Source organism: Macaca mulatta, chromosome 7, assembly GCF_049350105.2.
Source record: "Macaca mulatta isolate MMU2019108-1 chromosome 7, T2T-MMU8v2.0, whole genome shotgun sequence".
NCBI classification, from domain to species: domain Eukaryota; kingdom Metazoa; phylum Chordata; class Mammalia; order Primates; family Cercopithecidae; genus Macaca; species Macaca mulatta.
Window position 1 is genome coordinate 138,148,133 of NC_133412.1, and position 20,048 is coordinate 138,168,180.

At 44.8% G+C, this 20,048-nt stretch overlaps 2 protein-coding genes and 1 long non-coding RNA gene across 5 annotated transcripts in view; 1 reads left to right on the forward strand and 2 right to left on the reverse strand.

Moving 5' to 3' along the window:
* Nucleotides 1-14,443, forward strand: part of FNTB (farnesyltransferase, CAAX box, beta) — a 76,580-nt gene extending 62,137 nt beyond the window's left edge. Inside the window, 3 exon segments of one of the 2 annotated variants that reach the window (NM_001257705.1) lie at nucleotides 5,077-5,188; nucleotides 6,440-6,554; nucleotides 12,979-14,415. In NM_001257705.1, coding sequence (NP_001244634.1) covers nucleotides 5,077-5,188; nucleotides 6,440-6,554; nucleotides 12,979-13,110 — 359 coding nt within the window. In that variant the 3' untranslated portion in view covers nucleotides 13,111-14,415. 2 annotated transcript variants of the gene reach the window in all.
* MAX (MYC associated factor X) overlaps nucleotides 1-20,048 on the reverse strand; it is a 97,785-nt gene that overhangs the window by 43,412 nt on the left and 34,325 nt on the right. The window lies entirely within an intron of this gene.
* Nucleotides 8,533-18,841, reverse strand: LOC144330293 (uncharacterized). Its single transcript, XR_013396332.1, has 2 exons — nucleotides 15,804-18,841; nucleotides 8,533-9,128 (listed from the first exon to the last, which is right to left on the reverse strand). It is a non-coding gene; the product is annotated as an uncharacterized LOC144330293 (long non-coding RNA).

The following is a 20,048-nucleotide window of genomic DNA, read 5'->3' on the forward strand; positions in this document are numbered from 1 at the left end:
TGTAAATGACGGTATTTGAGTAGAAGAAGGAATTATTATTAATAGTTTAAAACGCTGGGCACGGTGGTTCATGACTATAATCCCAGCACTTTGGGAGGCCAAGGCAGGCGGACCTCTTGAGCTCAGGAGTTCAAGACCAGCCTGGGCAATATAGTGAGAGCTTGTCTCTACAAAAAATTAAAAACAGTTAACCAGACATAGTGGCATGTGCCTGTAGTCCTAGCTACTCAGGAGGCTGAGGTAGAAGGATCACTTGAGTCTAGGAGGCAGAGGTTGCAGGCAGAGAGTGCCACTGCAACTCCAGCCTGGGCGACACAGCAAGACTTGGGTCTCAAAAAGCAAAAGAAACCTGTAATCGCAGCATTTTGGGAGGCCGAGGCGGGTGGATCATGAGGTCAGGAGTTCAAGACCAGCCTGGCCAACATGATGAAACCCTGTCTCTACTAAAGATACAAAAAATTAGCCAGGTCTGGTGGCACGCACCTGTAATCCCAGTTCCTCAGGAGACTGAGGCCGGAGAATCACTTTTAACCCCAGAGGCGGAGGTTGCAGTAAGCCGAGATCATGCCATTGCACTCCAGCCTGGGTGACAGGGCGGGACTCCATCTCAAAAAAAAAAAAAAAAGAAAAGAAAAAAAAGGCTTAAGAAATCTCAAGTGCTGACTAAATCAGTGAGTTATTTGGTTTTTTGTTTTGTGGAACAGTAAGAAAGCAGCAGGCCTGTGAGTTTCTGTCTGGCTTGGTAGTTACTGGCTTCTTGTATGTTATTTGGGACATACCCTGGAATTTTCTTGCCCACCTGTGAAATTGAGCTACAGATGGCTGCACCTGTCAGTTATGGTGAGGAAAGACTTTTTATTTTTTTGGATGAAAAGAACCTTTGAAATGCAAAATGAGATGAGAATGGGGACCTATAATTTCAGGAAGAGGGAGAAAGGATTTAAAAGGCCGATTCCAGTGTGCAGTTATCACCCTATAATCATATTTGCTTTCATCTTGTTGTGATTATGTGTGCTGGTGTCCAAATTCAGGATTTCTGGAAGCTCCTTGTAGAATTTTTGAACTTTGAGCTTCTAAGCTTCAATAATATAGGAAGTCACTGAAACAGTCTATAATTTTTTATATGATAAACATAGCGTTTTCTTTTCAGATTCTAATTTTAGCCACAGGTTATCATTTGTCTTATAAAAATAGTCTTTTATTTGTTATAGGATATGAAATATATGTACATTTTGTACAGATATGTAATGCAGTTTCCTAAAGTTTAATAAATATGCTTTTTCAAATAACAGCTTTGTTGAGATATAATTCCCATACCATACAACTTACCTACTCAGTTACGAACCATCATGACAATTCTAGAACATTTTCATTACTCATCCCCCCAAAAATCCCCATACACATTAAATATTTTCTTAAAAAGGAAATCACAAAGGAAAAATCAATAGTATAAAACATATATATGTTTTATATTAATTAAATTTTAAAATTAATTTTAAAAAGTTTTAAACTCACATAACCAAAACAGAGGAGCAAAAAGGAGAAAATAGATGCAGCATATGATGTAGACAAGGGGCGAATATAAGAAAAAGCTAGGTTAATAAAATTGACTATTGGATCTCAGAAGATATAGGCCAAACAGATAGCATCATAAGGAAATGCAAATATTAAACACAAGTTATGGAAAAATTTCACCCTAATTAGTCATCAGAGGCATGCAAATCAAAATAAATTATCAGGTACTATTTCTTTTTACCATTTTAATTGCTGATTACTTTTAAAAAGTAACTAAAGCTGGCCAGGCATGGTGGCTCACACCTCTAATTCTAGCACTTTGGGAGGCTGAGTTGGGCAGATCACTTTAAGAGTTCGAGACCAGCTTGACAACATGGTGAAACCCTGTCTCTACTAAAAATACAAAAACTAGCCGGCATGGTGGCTTGTGCCTGTAATCCCAGGTACTCAGGAGACTGAGACAGGAGAATCACTTGAACCTGGGAGGCAGAGGTTGCAGTGAGCTGAGATCACACCACTGCACTCCAGCCTGGGTGGTCTCACCAACAACAACAAAAAGGTGCTAATGCTGGAGGTGGTAGAGCAAAATTTTAAATTTTGCTGGCAGCTACATAAAGTCTTTGTTTTTATTTTTAGTTTATTTATATATTTATTTTTGACTGCTCCTGCAGAGCAGGGCTACTCCACAGGGATTGTGCTGAGAGTAGTCTGTAAATTCTTAAAGCAGTTTATCAGTATCTATTAAAAGCCTTAAAAATGTTTATTCCCTTTAACCGAATAATTCCACTGTGGTCAGTCTATTTGAAGAAAATAATCCTAAGCATAGATAATATTGACAAAGATTTAGCACAGCATTCCTCATAATGGCAAGGAACTGGAAACAACCTTGGAAATAAGTAAAAGACGACAGAGTGAAGTCCCATCATATATGTATGTATCTTATACAACAAAGTCCACTGTGCTTACAGGTGAGGAAAAGAAAGGAAGGGAATTAAAATAGTGTGAGCGTATCAAAGCATGTGGCCTGCAGCCAGCCTGAGATAGGAGACTGGATGCTTCTCCTTAGGTCAGACTCAGTGTCCTGTGTCTCTTAATGGGTGTTTCAGGGCTGAATGCAACTCAGGGTTGAAGATGAGAGGCTTTTGTCCCTAGCCTCCAAATGTCAGCTGGCCACTGTCCCTCATCTAGTGCTCAACCTTGGAAACCCTTTTTCTCTGTGTCTCTTTTTTAAGAAATTTAATAAATTATTATTTTCTGTTTGAAATATTCAACAATTTAGGCTGGGTGCAGTGGCTCACACCTGTAATCCCAGCACTTTGGGAGGCCAAAAGAGGGTAGATCACCTGAGGTCAGGAGTTCGAGACCAGCCTGATCAACATAGTGAAACCACGTCTCTACTAAAAATACAAAACTTAGCCAGGCGTGGTGGTGCGTGCCTGTAATCCCAGCTACTCGGGAGGCTGAGGCAGGAGAATCGCTTGAACCCGGGAGGCGGAGGTTGCAGTGAGCCAAGATCGTGCCATTGCATTCCAGCCTGGGCAACAGAGTGAGACTCTGTCTCAAAAGAAAAAAAAAAAGGAAATATTCAACAGTTTAATATTTTGCTTAAATCTCTTTATAGACTGTATCGTAAACTTTTCTTTTTTTTTTTTTTTTTTTTTTTTTTTTTGAGACGGAGTCTCGCTTTGTCGCCCAGGCTGGAGTGCAGTGGCCGGATCTCAGCTCACTGCAAGCTCTGCCTCCCGGGTTTACGCCATTCTCCTGCCTCAGCCTCCCGAGTAGCTGGGACTACAGGCGCCCGCCACCTCGCCCGGCTAGTTTTTTGTATTTTTAGTAGAGACGGGGTTTCACCATATTAGCCAGGATGGTCTCGATCTCCTGACCTCGTGATCCGCCCGTCTCGGCCTCCCAAAGTGCTGGGATTACAGGCTTGAGCCACTGCGCCCGGCCTAACTTTTCATTTTTATTTTATTTTATTATTATTTTTTTGAGACGGAGTCTCGCTCTGTTGCCCAGGCTGGAGTGCAGTGGCCGGATCTCAGCTCACTGCAAGCTCCGCCTCCCGGGTTCACGCCATTCTCCGGCCTCAGCCTCCCGAGTAGCTGGGACTACAGGCGCTGCCACCTCGCCCGGCTATTTTTTGTATTTCTTAGTAGAGACGGGGTTTCACTGTGTTAGCCAGGATGGTCTCGATCTCCTGACCTCGTGATCCGCCCATCTCGGCCTCCCAAAGTGCTGGGATTACAGGCTTGAGCCACCGCGCCCGGCCTCGTTTTTATTTTTAAAAATCTTTTCCTCTTTTTTCTTTTTTGTTATTTTCTCCAAAACATGAAAGATTATTGATACCATAAACTTTTATAATTTTCACCATAGAAATTTATATACTCACATATATATAAGATTTTTAGTTATTTTTCAGTTATTTTTAGTTATTTTCAGTTCTTTTTATGATACAGTAACCTTATATGTCCACTTAATAAAATACTATATGGCTATTCACAGTGATAGCTGTGCAGATTATGTAGCAGAATAAAAAAGTTTATGGCTATAGTGGTAAGTGAAAAACATAAGATACATAGTTATAATAACAAGGTAGAAAAATGCATAGAAACAAAAAGATTGGAAGAAAGAAAAATTAGCTTTTAGGTGCCATTTACCAATTGTTGGGCATCTTTTTTTTTTTTTTTTTTTAATGATTTATTGTTGGGCATCTTTTAGCCCAGGTATCAAAGTATAAAATTGACCAAGGACTTAATGTACATCCTATATATATATATATATATATATTTTTTTTTTTTTTTTTAAATCATTTTCTACACAGATGCTTCTGCACACCTGTCCGTGATTTGCCCCTCCTTCCCACTTGATAACTGTGTGGCTCACAGAATTCTTTGACCATAGTGATTGAACTTCAGAGTGAAGAAGTCCAGTTGCTTGTCAGTACCTTAGTAGTATTACCAGAATACCCAGTTTTTGCTAGGGTATCGTATGATGCAGGAGGGCAGTTACTAGTAACGTTTCTTAGGTAAATTCTTTGAGAGAGACAAGTTAGAGAATTCCCTTTGGAGATTGATTAAATTCAAGCTTAGAAAAGTAGAAGAAACAGACTTTATTACCCCTGTTAAGAGTTCTCTGAGCTAATCAGTCTGGTTAACAAGTTATAGAGATATGCTAGAGGGAAGGTCTCTTGAAGTCCAGGGTAGAGTTGTGGACCAAGTTGGGAGCAGCCACCGAGGTCAGTCTGGGAAGGTAAGTTCAACAGCTAGGCCAGTTCATTGCCTGCTAGAGATGTGGTTGAGGATCACCATCCACATTAACAGGGTGCATTTCAAGAAAGTGGAAGTGCCACTTTGAACTGCTGCTCTTTGACACGTGTCAAAGTTCAGGAGAAGGGACATGCCGTGCGTAGGACATGGGGAAGATAGCAGTTGTACCAAGAATGAGTGGAAGAGGAAGGGGAGAAGGAAACCTTGACTGTTCCCCCGGATGAGAAAGCGGAATTAGGTCATTGATACTTGGCTGGATCTGCCAGGCCCTTACTGATCCTTTGCCCTTCAACAGGTGACCCTGCCCTTAGCATGAGCCACTGGATGTTCCATCAGCAGGCCCTGCAGGAGTACATCCTGATGTGCTGCCAGTGCCCTGCAGGGGGGCTTCTGGATAAACCTGGCAAGTGAGTGCTTTCTCTCTGGGGAGGGAAGAGGGGGGAGGAGAGAGCAGAGGGGCGTGCACCTCAGGCCTACTCAGAGCCAGACCTCAAGAGCAGAGATGTCACCCTTAGCACCTGCATAGTGCTAGGTTGTATGGGGAAAAGCACCCAGTTGGGAGCAGCCCTCGAGGCCATTGATCCTGGCACCTCCAGCTGCCCATCTTGTCCCCCAGCTTGCATGCAACCACCTCCCCCAGACAGGGAAACAGATTGCTGGGTAGATAACTCTTCTTCTTTAAAACAAACAAACAAACAAAAACTGATCTAAATAGAATAGGAATAGAATAGGAGACAGGATTTTAAAACCCCTGAGTGTTGTAAACAGAGACTGTAATCATGACAACTATTTTAGAGTGGATTAAATAATTAAGCTCAAATCTGAGGTGGCTTATGTGTTATAAAAGAAAAAGGGAAATAAAATAAGTCCTCTAACCTTTGTTCCCCACCCTCTGTCTCCCCCGACCCCAACACACGTCCTGCTGCTCTTGGTGTCCAGGGGAAGGCCTGGTCCAGCAATTTATCAGGAAGAATGTGGCCCATGTCTAGATATTTAGGTATTTTTCTAGAGAAGTGTATCAGTTTATCACTAGTACTGCCCCTGGAGAGCCCCTTCCAGAAGACAGTTGGAGAGACTGACTGTAAAATTACAGTTTCCTTTAACCCTTAATAGTTTAAGGTAAAAAAGAAAAAAAAAAGAAAAAAAAATTACAGTTCCCGCTGCTGGGCAGGGCTGGAGGATGGGGCTTTTATTTTATTGTATCTTACTTTTTTGAGACAGGGTCTCCCTCTGTCACCCAGGCTGGAGTGCACTGGCACAATCACGGCTCACTGCAGCCTTCACCTCTTGGGCTCAAGTAATCCTCCTGCTTCAGCCTCCCAAGTAACTGCAATTACAGGCATCTGCCACCACACCTAGCTAATTTTTAATCTTTTGTAGAGACGGGGGTCTCCATATGTTGCCCAAGCTGGTTTTGAGCTTCTGGCCTCAGACTCTTCTCTTGCCTCAGCCTCCTACGTGCTGGGATTATGGGTGTGAACCACTGTGCTCAGCCTGTGGGTCTTTAAATAACACTGCTGGGAAAACCATGCCTCCTCTAGCCACATGGAGGACGGGGGGGACATGTGATAGCACAGTGGTCTCTGAATTGGTGTGGCTGCACCCGTAGATGTGTGCGGAGCAGAGGAGTGCCTGCTCAGAGCTGCCTGTCCTTACAGGTCGCGTGATTTCTACCACACCTGCTACTGCCTGAGCGGCCTGTCCATAGCCCAGCACTTCGGCAGCGGAGCCATGTTGCATGATGTGGTCCTGGGTGTGCCCGAAAACGCTCTGGTAAGGCGGGTGCAGGGCTTCACACCCCTTCTCCACAGGGACCTCGAGGACAGAAGGCTTTCCAAGTGAGCAGAACTGGCTGTGTTTCCTGTGTGGACAGGCGGAAGCTTGTGGTCCCTGTGCCCTTCGAGCTGTGCGGCCGTTAGTGAGGATGTGACCGCAGAGGAGACGCACCTCTGGGCAAGCTCAGGGTTCTGGATGGGCGGTCTGATCTGTCACAGAGCTGTTGTGCCTTTATCCCGGGGCTGAGGACCTAGCCCACCGCTGGTATTAGCTTCCCCTCAAGGAGGCCGCAGTCACGTGTCACTCTGAGGCTGTGAGTCGCAGCAGGCTTACGATAGCACTGCAGCCGCGCAGCACTGCCTGCCGCATCTCCCCCAGAGGCTCAGCTTAGATGCCTTCTCTTCAGAGAATGAGATCCCCAGAACGCTCTGCCTCAGCACCTTGTTCATATTCTTTGTGATACTTTACTCAGTTGGTGGTGTGTTGTTTAATGTGTGTTTGTCTGTTTTCCTCAAAAAACAATAGCCCTGTGAGGGCAGGATGCTCACTGCTGCAGCCAGCTGAGGACAACGTGGAGGTGCTCTGAGCCTAGACGTGAGCCTGAGACATGAATCCAATGGAGACTGTCCCCAGTGACCAAATCACAGGGCCCGTGCAGACTGTCCTGAATGTGTGTGTGCAGTTCCCTACTCTTACTAAGCCCTACTTCCACCGGTGTAAACATGGCCTGTTGCTCCCATTTAGGTCACTGCCTTATTTTCTCATCTGTGTCGTTTTAACCTTCCCTTTTTGTTTCTTTCAAAAAAATTTTTTTTTGTGAGACAAAGTCTCACTCTGTCACCTAGGCTGGAGTGCAGTGGTATTATCTTCGCTCACTGCAACCTCCGCCTCCCGGGCTCAAGCAATTCTTGTGCCTCAGCCTCCTGAGTAGCTGGGATTACAGGCGTGCACCACCACACCCAGCTAATTTTTATATTTTTAGTAGAGATGGGGTTTCCCAATGTTGGGCAGGCTGGTCTCAAACTCCTGACCTCAAGTGATCCGCCCGCCTCAGCCTCCCAAGGTGCCGGGATTACATGTGTGAGCCACCACGCCTGGCTCCGTCTTTGTTTCTTTTAACTGGGAAACATTTCAAATGGAAGAAACACAAATGGCTAATAGATAGTTGAAAAGATGCTCAACCTCGTCCTTAATCAGAAAAACAGCCACCCAGCTTTTCCAGGCCCTAATTATCTTCCCCATTTGCCTCTTATATAGTCCTCTTCCAATTTTTTTTCCTCTCTCCTTCTCCAGAGGTAACCCTGTCCCAAATTTGACATGTATCATGCCTGTGGATGTTTTTGTACTATTGCTACATACATATGTATCTATAAGCAATATATAGTTGTTTATAAGCAATATAACAGTTGCTTGCATGTTTTCAAACTTTTTGTAATGGTACCTACTATACCAGTTATTCTGCATTGCTTTTTCCACTGACCATTGTTATTTTTGAGGTTTATCTGTGTTCACATGTGTTGCTCCAGTTTATTTATTTTAACTATTATATGATACTCACTTGTATAAATGTACCCCAGTGTAGTTCTCTGTTCTCCTGCTAGTTATCAATTTTTTGCTATTACAGTGTTGTAGTGAATGTTCTGGTATCTGTCTCATTGGGTTCATGTGTTAGAATGTCTCCAGGAGGGGACCTGCTGGGTTGAAGGGGACACACATTGTCATCTTTGATAGATATCTCTCAACTGCTCCCCAGCATGGTTGTGTAAGATGAACCGATCCATAGTCAGACCTTTTCCTTTTTGCCATTTGATGGATGTGAAATGGTATTTGTTTGATTGTGCATTTTCCTGATTACTAGAGAGGTTGAAAATCTTTTCAAATGTTCGTTGGCCATTTGTGTTGTCTTCTGTGCTCGTTTTCTTACTGATGGATAGCTTCAGTTGTTTTCCCTTAAGTATTTGTAGTTCTTTGTATATTTTTGATATTAATCTTTTGTCAGTTACATGTGTGTGGTGAATATCTTCTAGCTTGTGACTTGTCTTTTCATTTTGTGACTCTGATTTCTATTGCTATAAAAGAATACCTGAGACTAGATAATACATAAAGAAGAGGTTTATTTAGCTGATGGTTCTATAGGCTGAGAAGTTCAAGGGCATGGCTCTGGCTTCTGGCAAGGGTTGTGCTGCATTATAATATGTGGAAGTCAAAGGGGAAGCCAACCCATGCAAAGAGAGGAGAGCCTGAGGACACCCTGGCTTTGTAACAGCCTACCCTTGCAGGAACTAATCCATTCCCTCAAGGACTAATCCAGACTCCCCAGAGCAAGAGTGAGAGCTCACTCACTACTGCAAGAACAGTGCCAAGGCACTCCTGAGGGATCCACCCCTTGAACCCAAGCACATTCCATAAACCCCACCTCCCAACATTGCCACCTTGGGGATCAGATTTCAACATTAATTTTTGTGGGGACAAATAAACCACATCAAAACCATAGCATTTTGTTTTTAGTGTTTTTTTGTTAAATAGAAGATGTTAGGCCAGATATGGGGGTTTTCACCTGTAAACCTAGCACTTTGGGAGGCTGAGGTGGGAGAATCGCTCGAGCCCAGGTAGTCAAGGCTACAGTGAGCTCTGTTTGCACCACTGCACTCCAGTCTGGGAGATGGAGTGAGACCCTGCCCCCAGCACCCCTTCCCCACAAAAATATTTTAATATTTTAATTTTGAAGTGGTCAAATCTGTTTGTCTTTTCTGTTGTTCAGGGGTTTGTTTTGGGGGGTGGGTAGGTGAGGATTTACTTAAGAAATCTACCATTTTTGAGGGAAGCAGACAAAAGGAGGCACACATTAAACAAATACATTACAAATTGTGACGCATGCTATGAAGGGAATGAACAAGGCACTGCAGCAAGTCATTAAGTGTAACCTCTAAATAGTCTAAAGCTTGCCTTTTTAATCTAGATTTTTAATTCTCTTGGATTTGGTTTCTGTGTACAGCGAGGCTTGGATATAATGTTGTCTTTTTTCCATATGGATAACCAGCACCATGTACTGAAGTCTACAGCCTTTCCTGCTGATGTGTATGTCATGTGTGCCACACCCTCAAGTTTCCATACATGAAGGGGCCCTGTTTCTGGACTCTCTATTCTGTTCCTTTGGTCTGTTTGCCTATCTGCACTCTTTTAAGCAAGTCTGAAAACAGGTAGGCAAGTCCTGTCTGCCTTGTTGTTTTTCTTCAAAATTGCCTTGGCTATTCTTTGCCTTTTGCATTTTCCTGTGAATTGTAGGATCAACTTGTCAAGTTCTAATGGGATTTTTATTGGAATTGCACTACATTTTAGATTAATAGGAGAGAAGCAACTTGTATTTTTTTTTTTCTTCCTGTCTTCCCAGGAGTAGAAAGAGAACTGACTTCTTTTCAATATTTAGGCTTCCATTTATGAACATAATTTTTCTTTTATTTAATGTCTTTCAATGGTTTTTTATAACTTTTTCTATAAAGGACTAGCATTTTTTTTTTTAGTCTAATTTACAGTTTTTATGTCTCTTGTGACTGGAATCTTTTTTATTTTCAATTTTGTAACTGTTTGTTACTAGTGTATAGAAATACTAATAATATTTATAAATCTTGTATCCAGCTACCTTGTTGAACTCTCTTAATAGTTTTAAGTTTGTCTAAGTTTCCGTTTTATTTTTCTTGCCTTGTATTGTTGGCTAATATCGCCACATAGTCCTGGCTAAAGGTAATAGAGGGCATTCCTGCCTTGCTCCTGATTATAATGGGAAGGCTTTTTATAATCTGACCATTAAGCATGATAGGGTTAACTGTAGGGTTGTGATAGTTACATTATATCAAGTTAGTGATATTTGCTTCTATTCCTGATTTGCTAGGTTGTTTTTGTTAGATTCAGTCATAAGGTAGTGTTAAATTTTATTGAATGCTTTCTCCACATCTGATTTTTGTTCTTTAATATGATATGTTTCATTAATGTTCTGATGTTAAGCCTTATATTCCCAGGATAAGCCCTTCTTGGTCATAGTAGAGACAGTGTGTCTGTGTCTGTGTGTTTTGTTCAGTATACTGCTGGATTCAGTTTGCCAGTATGTTTGCATAGTACTTTTATTTAGGATTTTTTTGCATGTGCATTCATAAGAAAGATTGATATAAAATTGTATTGTATTGTCCTTTTCCAGTGTTTCAGGATAATATCATAGCCTCATAAAATTAGATGGGTAGCTTCCTGCTCCTCTTACCTTTTTTCATTTTCTTTTCTTTTTCAGAGACGTGATCTCACTCTGTCACTCATGCTGGAGTGCAGTGATGTGATCATAGCTCACTGCAGCCTGGAACTCCTGGGCTTAAGCTATCCTTCTGTCTTAGCCTCCCAAGTAGCAGGGACTACAGGTGCACACCACCAGAACCTGCTAGTTTTTAAATTTTTGTAGAGACAGGGTTTTGCTATGTTGCCTAGTCTGGTCTTGAACTCTTGGCCTCAAGCTATCCTACCTCAGCCATACAAAGTGCTGGGATTATAGGTGTGAGCCATTGCACCTGGCCCCCCACTGGCCCCCCTTTTTTTTTCAGTCTCTTAAAAAGTTTGTATAGGTCAGAGACTATCTGTTTCTTTTTAGGTTTGATAATACTTGCCTGAGAAACCATCTAGGTCTAGTATCTTTTAGGGGATGTGGGGGTGGCAGAATAAGCAATTGTTGTTCTTAATTTCTTCATGTAGGCCTTTAAAAATTCCTTAAGTTGGCTGGGCGCGGTGGCTCAAGCCTGTAATCCCAGCACTTTGGGAGGCCGAGACGGGCGGATCACGAGGTCGGGAGATCGAGACCATCCTGGCTAACACGGTGAAACCCCGTCTCTACTAAAAAAATACAAAAAACTAGCTGGGCGAGGTGGCGGGCGCCTGTAGTCCCAGCTACTCGGGAGGCTGAGGCAGGAGAATGGCGGGAACCCGGGAGGCGGAGCTTGCAGTGAGCTGAGATCCGGCCACTGCACTCCAGCCTGGGAGACAGAGCGAGACTCCGTCTCAAAAAAAAAAAAAAAAAAAAATTCCTTAAGTCAATTTTGACAGTTTTTCTGGTTTTTAAAAATTACTGCTTATCTGAATTTTTGTATGTTTTAGCATGAGGTTGCTCATAGTATTCTCTCAAAATTTTTAAAATCTCTCCTGCAGTTGTGTCCCCTTCTTCATTCTCCCACAGTGGGAGAATCCTGATTATTGGCCTAAGATTATGCCCCGTGTCAAATCTAAAATTTTTTTTGGGTTTCTGTGATGTACTAGAATAACATCATGGAGTTTAAATATGACCTAACAGCCTTACTACATAATAGGGTTGTGGTCCTTTTTTCTTTTATTATTTTTTTTTGAGATGGAGTCTTGCTCTGTTGTCCAGGCTAGAGTGCAGTGATGCAATCTTGGCTCACTGCAACCTCTGCCTCCCAGGTTCAAACGATTCTCCTGCCTCAGCCTTCCAAGTAGCTGGGATTACAGACACCCACCATCATGCCCGGCTAATTTTTGTATTTTTATAGAGACGGGGTTTCACCATCTTGGCCAGGCTGGTCTTGGACTCCAGACCTCAGGTGATCCATCCACCTCAGCCTCCCAAAATGCTGGGATTACAGGCATGAGCCACCGCATCCAGCCCCTTTTTTCTTGATTATAAATGTAAATACATGTTTATTGTTTTAATAATTGGGATACATAAAATACAAATAAGAAAATTAAAAAACAATCATATCACTGTTAATCTTTTGGTATGGGTACGATTTTTGCCATTTATATATATCACAGGTACAAATACACTTTTAAAAAAGTTTGAGGCTGGGCATTGGCTCACACCTGTAACCCCAGCACCTTGGGAGGCTGATGCTGGTGGATCACCTGAGGTCAGGAGTTCAAGACCAGCCTAGCTAATATGGTGAAACCCTGTCTCTACTAAAAATACAAAAATTACCCGGGTGTGGTGGCTCATACCTGTAATCCCAGTTACTCAGGAGGCTAAGGCAGGAGAATCTCTTGAACCCAGGAGGCAGAGGTTGCAGTAAACTGAGATCACATCATTGCACTCCAGCCTGGGCAACAGAGCAAGACTCTGTCTCAAAAAAAAAAAAAAAAGTTTGAGATAGTATTGCACATACTGTTTTCTCACATATGTTGTAAGCATTTGCCTATATCATTAAATATTTAAATGCATGTTTATAATGGCTGTATATTACCCTGTGTCCCATGGACTAGATAGTTTTAGCAAATATACCGTTTTTGAACCTTTGGGCTTTGTGTGATAAATCTTTGTGTGTATCTCTGATTCCTTATACTAAATTCTTAGAAGTGCCTTTCATGGAGCAAAGGATGTGTTACGTTTTCAAGGACCACCGGGGTGATTAACTGGCACCTTTTCTTCTCTTTGCAGCAGCCCACTCACCCAGTGTACAACATTGGACCAGACAAGGTGATCCAGGCCACTACATACTTTCTGCAGAAGCCAGTCCCGGGTTTTGAGGAGCTTAAGGATGAGACATCGGCAGAGCCTGCAACTGACTAGAGGACCTGGGTCCCTGCAGCTCTGTGCCCACCCATCTCCCCAGACAAGGTTTATACGTTTCGATACATACTGCATTCTGTGCTACACAAGCCTTAGCCTCAGTGGAGCTGTGGTTCTCTTTGTCCTTTCTTGTCAAACAAAACCAGTGGCTCTGGGTTTGGAGAACACAGTGGCTGGTTTTAAAAATTCTTTCCACACCTGTCAAACCAAAAATCTATCAGCCCAGCTGGTGTGGTTGGTGAACAGTGCACGCCAGGAGGAAGCAGCCCCTCCTCACCAGCTCTCCAGCCAGGACGATCACATAGAGATGAATGGCATCTGAGTATTACGACATCCAGAGCCACTGCTGACTCCCACTTGCACGCCACCATTCAGTCACCAGACTGGGTGCCCTCCCATGGGCGGAATAAGTCTGCTCCATGCCAAGCCTGGGCTTTTGAGTCCCACCAAGATGAGTTCTCTGGAAGACTGTGGTGGGGTTGCACCAGGAGGTGCCTCTGCTTCTCGACTCACACCCTGGTCATTTGCAAGGGAAACGAGCTGGAGGTGGGGGGAGAAAGATCTCCTGCAGTTGGGAGCCCCTCCGCTTCAACACTGGAGAACTGAGCCTTGCATCTCTCCAGGGTCCAAGGCCACGCTTGGTGCACTGGCAAGACTTGCTTCAGCCCCAGGTGTGGTGAGTTAGACCTGGGAAACCAATTATGAGTGGAAAATGAACCTCTAGTTCAACTGTGCCAGAGGAAGCAGCCCTCCAGTGCCCCCCCGCCTCACTCCTCCCCATCATGTACCATGAAAACCCCCTCTGATGGCCTCAAGGCAGTGCCTGCAGGCCGAGGCCCTTCTGGGGGTTTCTGTCTTTCTTCCACCAGACTCCAAGCCCACTCTCCTCCAAGACTGTGCTGTCTTTTCTTACCCAGAGTATTAACACTACTAAGTCTTTCACCTTAATTTATGACTCAGGATTTATTCACGTCCTGCCCACTCTAGGCTCACAGGAATAAAATCAAGTGCTAGACACGCTGGCTGCCACTAAGGCACTAGCTCTGGAGCTGGTGGTGGCAGCGGGGGGTGCCGCCCAGCGTGCTGGGTCCTGGCAGTGCCTCTGCTGTGCTGCACATTGAGCCCTTTCTCAGTCCGTGGAGTGTCGAGTTGGGCCATCTGTCCACTGACCTGGCCTTCATGTAAGCAGCTGTGGGCTGCGGGCAGACAGGAGCTCAGAGATGCAGCATGAGGCTCTTAGAAAAACTTGGCCATTTGCTGCCTCTAATTCCTTTTGCTTTGACATATTGGGCTATGTATTACCTCCTTGAAATAATAAAAGAATAACATTTTCTATGATGTCTATGTCTATTATTTGTGATCTGTACCAAGAAAGTGCCCAATGGTAGGAGCTATTAAAGGTTGCTCAGGGATCATCAGTCTCCTGTGCGCAGGATTCCAGACTGTCTGTATTGGTGGTGACAGAGGAATGACCGAGTTCCGTCCTCACATGCTGTCTCCTCCAGTAGAGGAAGCTGTGGGCCTAACAGAGAGTGGGAAGAGTTGTTTTCCAAGCTCCCTGGGGTAATTCGGTGTGCTATGCCCCAGCCCTCCACACACTGCACTTCACGGTCTGTCTCTGACAGACAGCAAGGACTGAGCCCTAGCCCCAGAGCAGGCTGACTCAGCAAGGGTGGGTGGATGTCTGGCCAGAGGCAGGGGCTGTCCCAGGGACAGGCAGGAACTCTGTGGCCACTTGGCTTTCCCTTCCTCTGGTGAGAGCCCCTCTCCCATGGGAGGCCAAGAACATGGATGTCCTGTGGCCTGACCCTCTTGGAGGGGAAAGACGATGGTGTCCCTAGAGGACACCCAAATCCATGTAAATAAGCCAAATGCGCATCCAGGAATGTAATTCCTGCCCCGTGTGCTATTTTTGCCCTGTTAACAAAGGTTTGCGCTGCAAGGCAACATATTGAAATGCATCCTTTCCATCACTATAACAAAAGGCAAAATCCTCTCAGCACCAGGAGCCTCAAGGTATTGTGAGATTAATTGCAGTAATAATTAGTGTGGTTAACAGAAAGGACTGCTTCAGTCTGAACTGGCTTTTTACCAAGAGGGAGGGATCTGAGTTGGGCCCTGAAGGGTAGGTAAAGTTAGTCTGGGTAGAAAAGAGAAAGGGTTATTTCAGGAGAGTTTACACTGGCATATCCATGAGACATCCTTTTCCGGAGGGTTTCCTGACAGCTCTCAAGGTAGGTCCTAGAGATTTGTTTATTCATTCATTTGAGATAGGATCTTGCTCAAATGCACCCAAGTTGGAGTGAGCTGGATGCTCACTGCAGCCTCGACCTCCCGGGCTCAGAAGATCCTCCTGCCTTAGCCTCCCAAGTAGCTAGGACCACAGGTGCACACCACCACAGCCAGCTAATTTTGGTATTTTTTGTAGAAATGGGGTTTCACCATGTTGCCCAAGCTGGTCTCAAACTCCTGGGCTCAAGCGATCCTTCCGCCTCAGCCTCCCAAAGTGCTGAGATTACAGGTGTGAGCCACCGTACCTTTGGAGAGATTTATCATGTGAATCCTTGAGTAGAAGACATTTATGTAGCATTCAAGGTGGATTACCCCAAATAACGACTTTCTCCCATCAATAAACACAAAACTAATATAGATCTCTATATCCAGGTGGGCTCCAGTTTCACCCTTAGATCCACTTTGAACACCAAATGAGTTGGGAAGCCTGCCAGACCCTACAGGGAGCAGAGCATAAAGAGAACCTCATGGATAATCAGGGGAAACACCCCTGAGATAACAATACCAGTAAACAATGGTTCCAAACTGCTCTCCCTTCATGGTATTACTGAGCATTCTTCCATATCTTTCATGACTGGGATGCTTTTCATGTAATATTAGTGTCAAGTGACAGTAAGGATTGGACAAAGCATTCTAGTCGCCCACATGCACGGCTTGGTGGCATTTACTGCCCTTGAATAGGGAGGAGAGTATAATAAGACACCGTTGCAACTGGTAGAAAACTTGACCCAAACTGGCTTTTAAAGCAGAGGCAATCTGTGGACTCTGAAACTGCAGAATCCAGGAATTAGGCTGGCCCTATTAGGTTCCTCACCCTCCCTCCATCTCTCTACATTAGCCTCAATCTCAGGCTCTCCATGGGGTTGTAAAATGGCAGCACCAACAGCTCTCGACCCTACCTCCTCTTGGGGTCAGGTTCAGCAGACAGGCACACCTGGTGCCGCCCCAGCCTTCCTTCCCAGCGAGTATCATTGTGTTTCACTGGCTTTAATCAAACCAAGTGCCTTTCCAAGAAGCAGTCCGGTGGCTTGGAGAATACAGTGCACCAATTGGCCGACATCTTGGTCACATGCCTCTCCCATGAGAGGGAAATGAGGCTTCATAGTTTTTGGGAAAGGGGAAGGAACAATGCCCCAAATGCAAATTAGGATTGTTGCCAAAGGGGTAAATGGATGCTATAGAGGCAAATGGCCATTGCTCTCAAACAGTAGATTATGACTGGGATAGAAGCCTGTAGGGACACTGCTGGCATCCATGCCACTCCTCCCCGCCTGTAGCAGCCAAAAGGTTTGCCTGGGCTTGATGCCCTCCTACCTCCAGGCCCAGGCCCCGATTGGTTAACCCAATCATTTTCATTTATCCCTCTTTGCCCCAGTAATTTGTTCAGGTTGGGAGTAACTCACGCCTAAGCCAGTCGGCATGACTTGTCCTTGCCCCAGTGATCAATTCAGAACATAAGCATGTGACCTAACACAGTCTAAAGAGAGAGACGTCATGGACACTATGACAGGGGGAAAGCAGCTCTTTCCTCTTAGGGGATGGTAGAATGTGTGGCCTGGGCCTCCTATAACCATTTTTCTACCTAGAAGAAAATCAGCGTGAGAAGCCAGCACACGCACAGGCTCTGAGACTGAGAAATATGGCCCTGATCACATGGCTCCTGAGGCCCATGTGGCCTCTGAATTTTCAGTTATATGAGCCACTGTGAGTTGGACTTACTATTACCTGCAACTGAAAGCAACCTAATACAGTCATGTCACTTAATGACGAGGATACGCCCTGAGAAAAGCAGTCAGGTGATCTCGTTGTTGTGTGATCATGGAGTGCGCTTACACAGACCTAGATGGCCCAGCCTACCGCACACCTAGGCTAGATGGGGTAGCCTGTTCCTCCTAAGCTACAAACCTGTGCAACTTGTCACCGTGCTGGATACTGTAGGCAACTGGAACACAGTGGTATTTGTAAATCTAAACATGGAAAAGGTACAGTAAAAATATAGTATTATGATCTCACGGGACCACTGTCATACATGCACTGTTGTTGACCAAAACATTATGTGGCATGACTATATACAAAACTCTACTACCAATTAGCCCCAAGACCAAGGCTTTACCTGCTGCTTAAGAAAGTGCTGACCACTCTTGCCTCATCTACCCAAACAATAACCCCTAAGACAGTCCCTCCTGGTCTACCGCCTCTCATTTGATCCTTGACTAACCTTGTAAGGTGGGTGAAGCAGGTGTATTATCTGCCTTTTACAACTGGAGAAACAGGTCGGAGAGCTTAAGTGAATCACCCAAGGTTTCCCAGCTGTCAAGTGGTGGTGCCTGAGCCTGAGCCCAGATCTGCTGCCTCCAAAACCCATGCCCTTCTACCACCTCAGGCCTCTGAAGGAAGGTGAGAGGTCTCGGGGAACAGGGGGCACTGGTGAAACATGCTTGGTTTACCTCTAGGCTGGATGACTGAGGCCCTGAATGCCAGCTTCCATCTGTCACTAAGTCAGGGATGGTGACAGCAAATAGCAGGGCAGGCCCCTCACCCTTCTAGTGAGGTCTCCACTTGCCGCCAAGTGTGTGGCATAGAGTGATGTTTGCTGCACCAGGGGCATGCCACGCCAGTACAGAGTGTGATGCTATGTGGCTCAGTGAGGCTGTGGAGTCCGTCTTCCCGGGAGCTGACCACAGCCTAACAGCAGCCAGCTTTCTCCAACCTGGCCCAGGGGCCTCTACCAGGTTCCTGCGCATCCTCTCACTTTCCTGCAGTAACCCTCCTTGCCTCTGCTTTCCACCAGCTGGGGAACTGGGGCCAGATGGCCTCTTGCTCCTCCGTCCTGCTTCTCTGGCACATCCAAGAACAAAATCAGGCAGGGCAGGGACAGGGCACTCGTCATTGGTCCAGCTTAATGGAAACTTTCTCTTACCCCCTGCTCCCCCTGAAGAAATACAGCGCTTACAAAATAACAGTAAGAATAATGCATGGCCGGGCGTGGTGGCTCACGCCTGTAATCCCAACACTTTGGGAGGCTGCGGTGGGCAGATCACCTAAGGTCGGGAGTTCACGACCAGCCTGACCAACATGGAGAAACCCTATCTCTACTAAAAATACAAAATTAGCTGGGCGTGGTGGCAGATGCCTGTAATCCCAGCTTCTCAGGAGGCTTAGAGTCTTAGGCAGGACAATCACTTGAACCTGGGAGGTGGAGGTTGCGGTGAGCTGAGATTGCACCCTTGCACTCCAGGCTGGGCAACAAGAGCGAAATTGCGTCTCCAAAAAAAAAAGAATAATGTATTTTTTAGGTCAGGTGTGGTGGCTCGTGCCTATAAATCCCAACACTTTGGGAGGCCGAGGCTGGAAGATCACTTGAACTCAGGAGTTTGAGACCAGCCTGAGCAACATAGCCAGACTCTGTATCTACAAAAATTTAAAAAAAAAAAAAAATTAGTCGGATGTGGTGGCACACACCTGTGCTCACAGCTACTTGGAAGGCTAAAATGGGGGGTCACTTGAGCTTGAGAAGTTAAGGCTGCCATGAGCCATGATTATACCACTGTACTCCAGGCTGGGTGACAGAGCAAGACCCTGTCTTTAAAAAAAAAAAAAAAAAAAAAAAAAAGCATTTTAAAAAATAAACATTTTAGAATAGTTTGAGATTGACAGAAAAATTGCAAAGATAGTACACAGAGCTCCCACAGACCCATTAGTCAGTTTTCCCTATTGTTAACATCTTCCACTAACAGGTGGCATTTATCATAATGGATGAACCAATTTTGATACATTACTAATAAAAGTCCATACCTTATTTGAATTCCCCTAGTTTTTACCTAATGGCCTTTTTCTGTCCCAAGATCCCAGCCAGAACACTACATTTCACTGAGTTGTCATGTCTCATGTCTCCTTAGACTCCTCTTGGTTTTGACAGTTTCTCATTCTTTCCTTGTTTTTGATGATTTTGACAGTTTTGAAAAGTATGGCCAGGTATTCTGTAGACCATCCCTCAGGTGGGATTTGTTTGATGTTATCCTTATGACTAGATGGGGTTATGTTTTTTGTTATTGTTTTTTCAAGAGACAGTGTCTTGCTCTGTTGCCCAGGCTAGAGTACAGTGGATCATGGCTCACTGCAGCCTCAACCTCCTGGGCTCAAGCAATCCTCCTGGTCAGCTTCCTGAGTAGCTGGGACCACAGGCACACACCACCATGTACAGCTTTTTTTTTTTTTTTTAACTAGTAGAGGCAGGCTCTTGCTATGTTGCCCAGGCTGGTCTTGAACTGCTAGACTTAAGCGATCCTCCTCCCTTAGCCACCCAAAGTGCTATGATTACAGGCATAAGCCACCGTGCCACGGCCATGCATAAGTTTTTCTGGAGGAAGGCCACAGAGGTAAAGTACCACTCTCATCACACATCAAGGGTACATGCTATCAACCTGCTTCATCATGCTTATGCTGGTGTTACCCTTCATTGCCTAGCTGAGGTAGTGTTTGTCAGGTTCCTCCATAAGATTACTTTTTCTCCCTTTCCTGAATGTATCCTTTACAAGGTAGTTACTATATGCAGTCCATGCTTAAGAAGTGGGGAGGTGGCTCATGCCTGTAATCCCAGCACTTTGGTAGGCCGAGGCAGGTGCATCACTTGAGGTCAGGAGTTC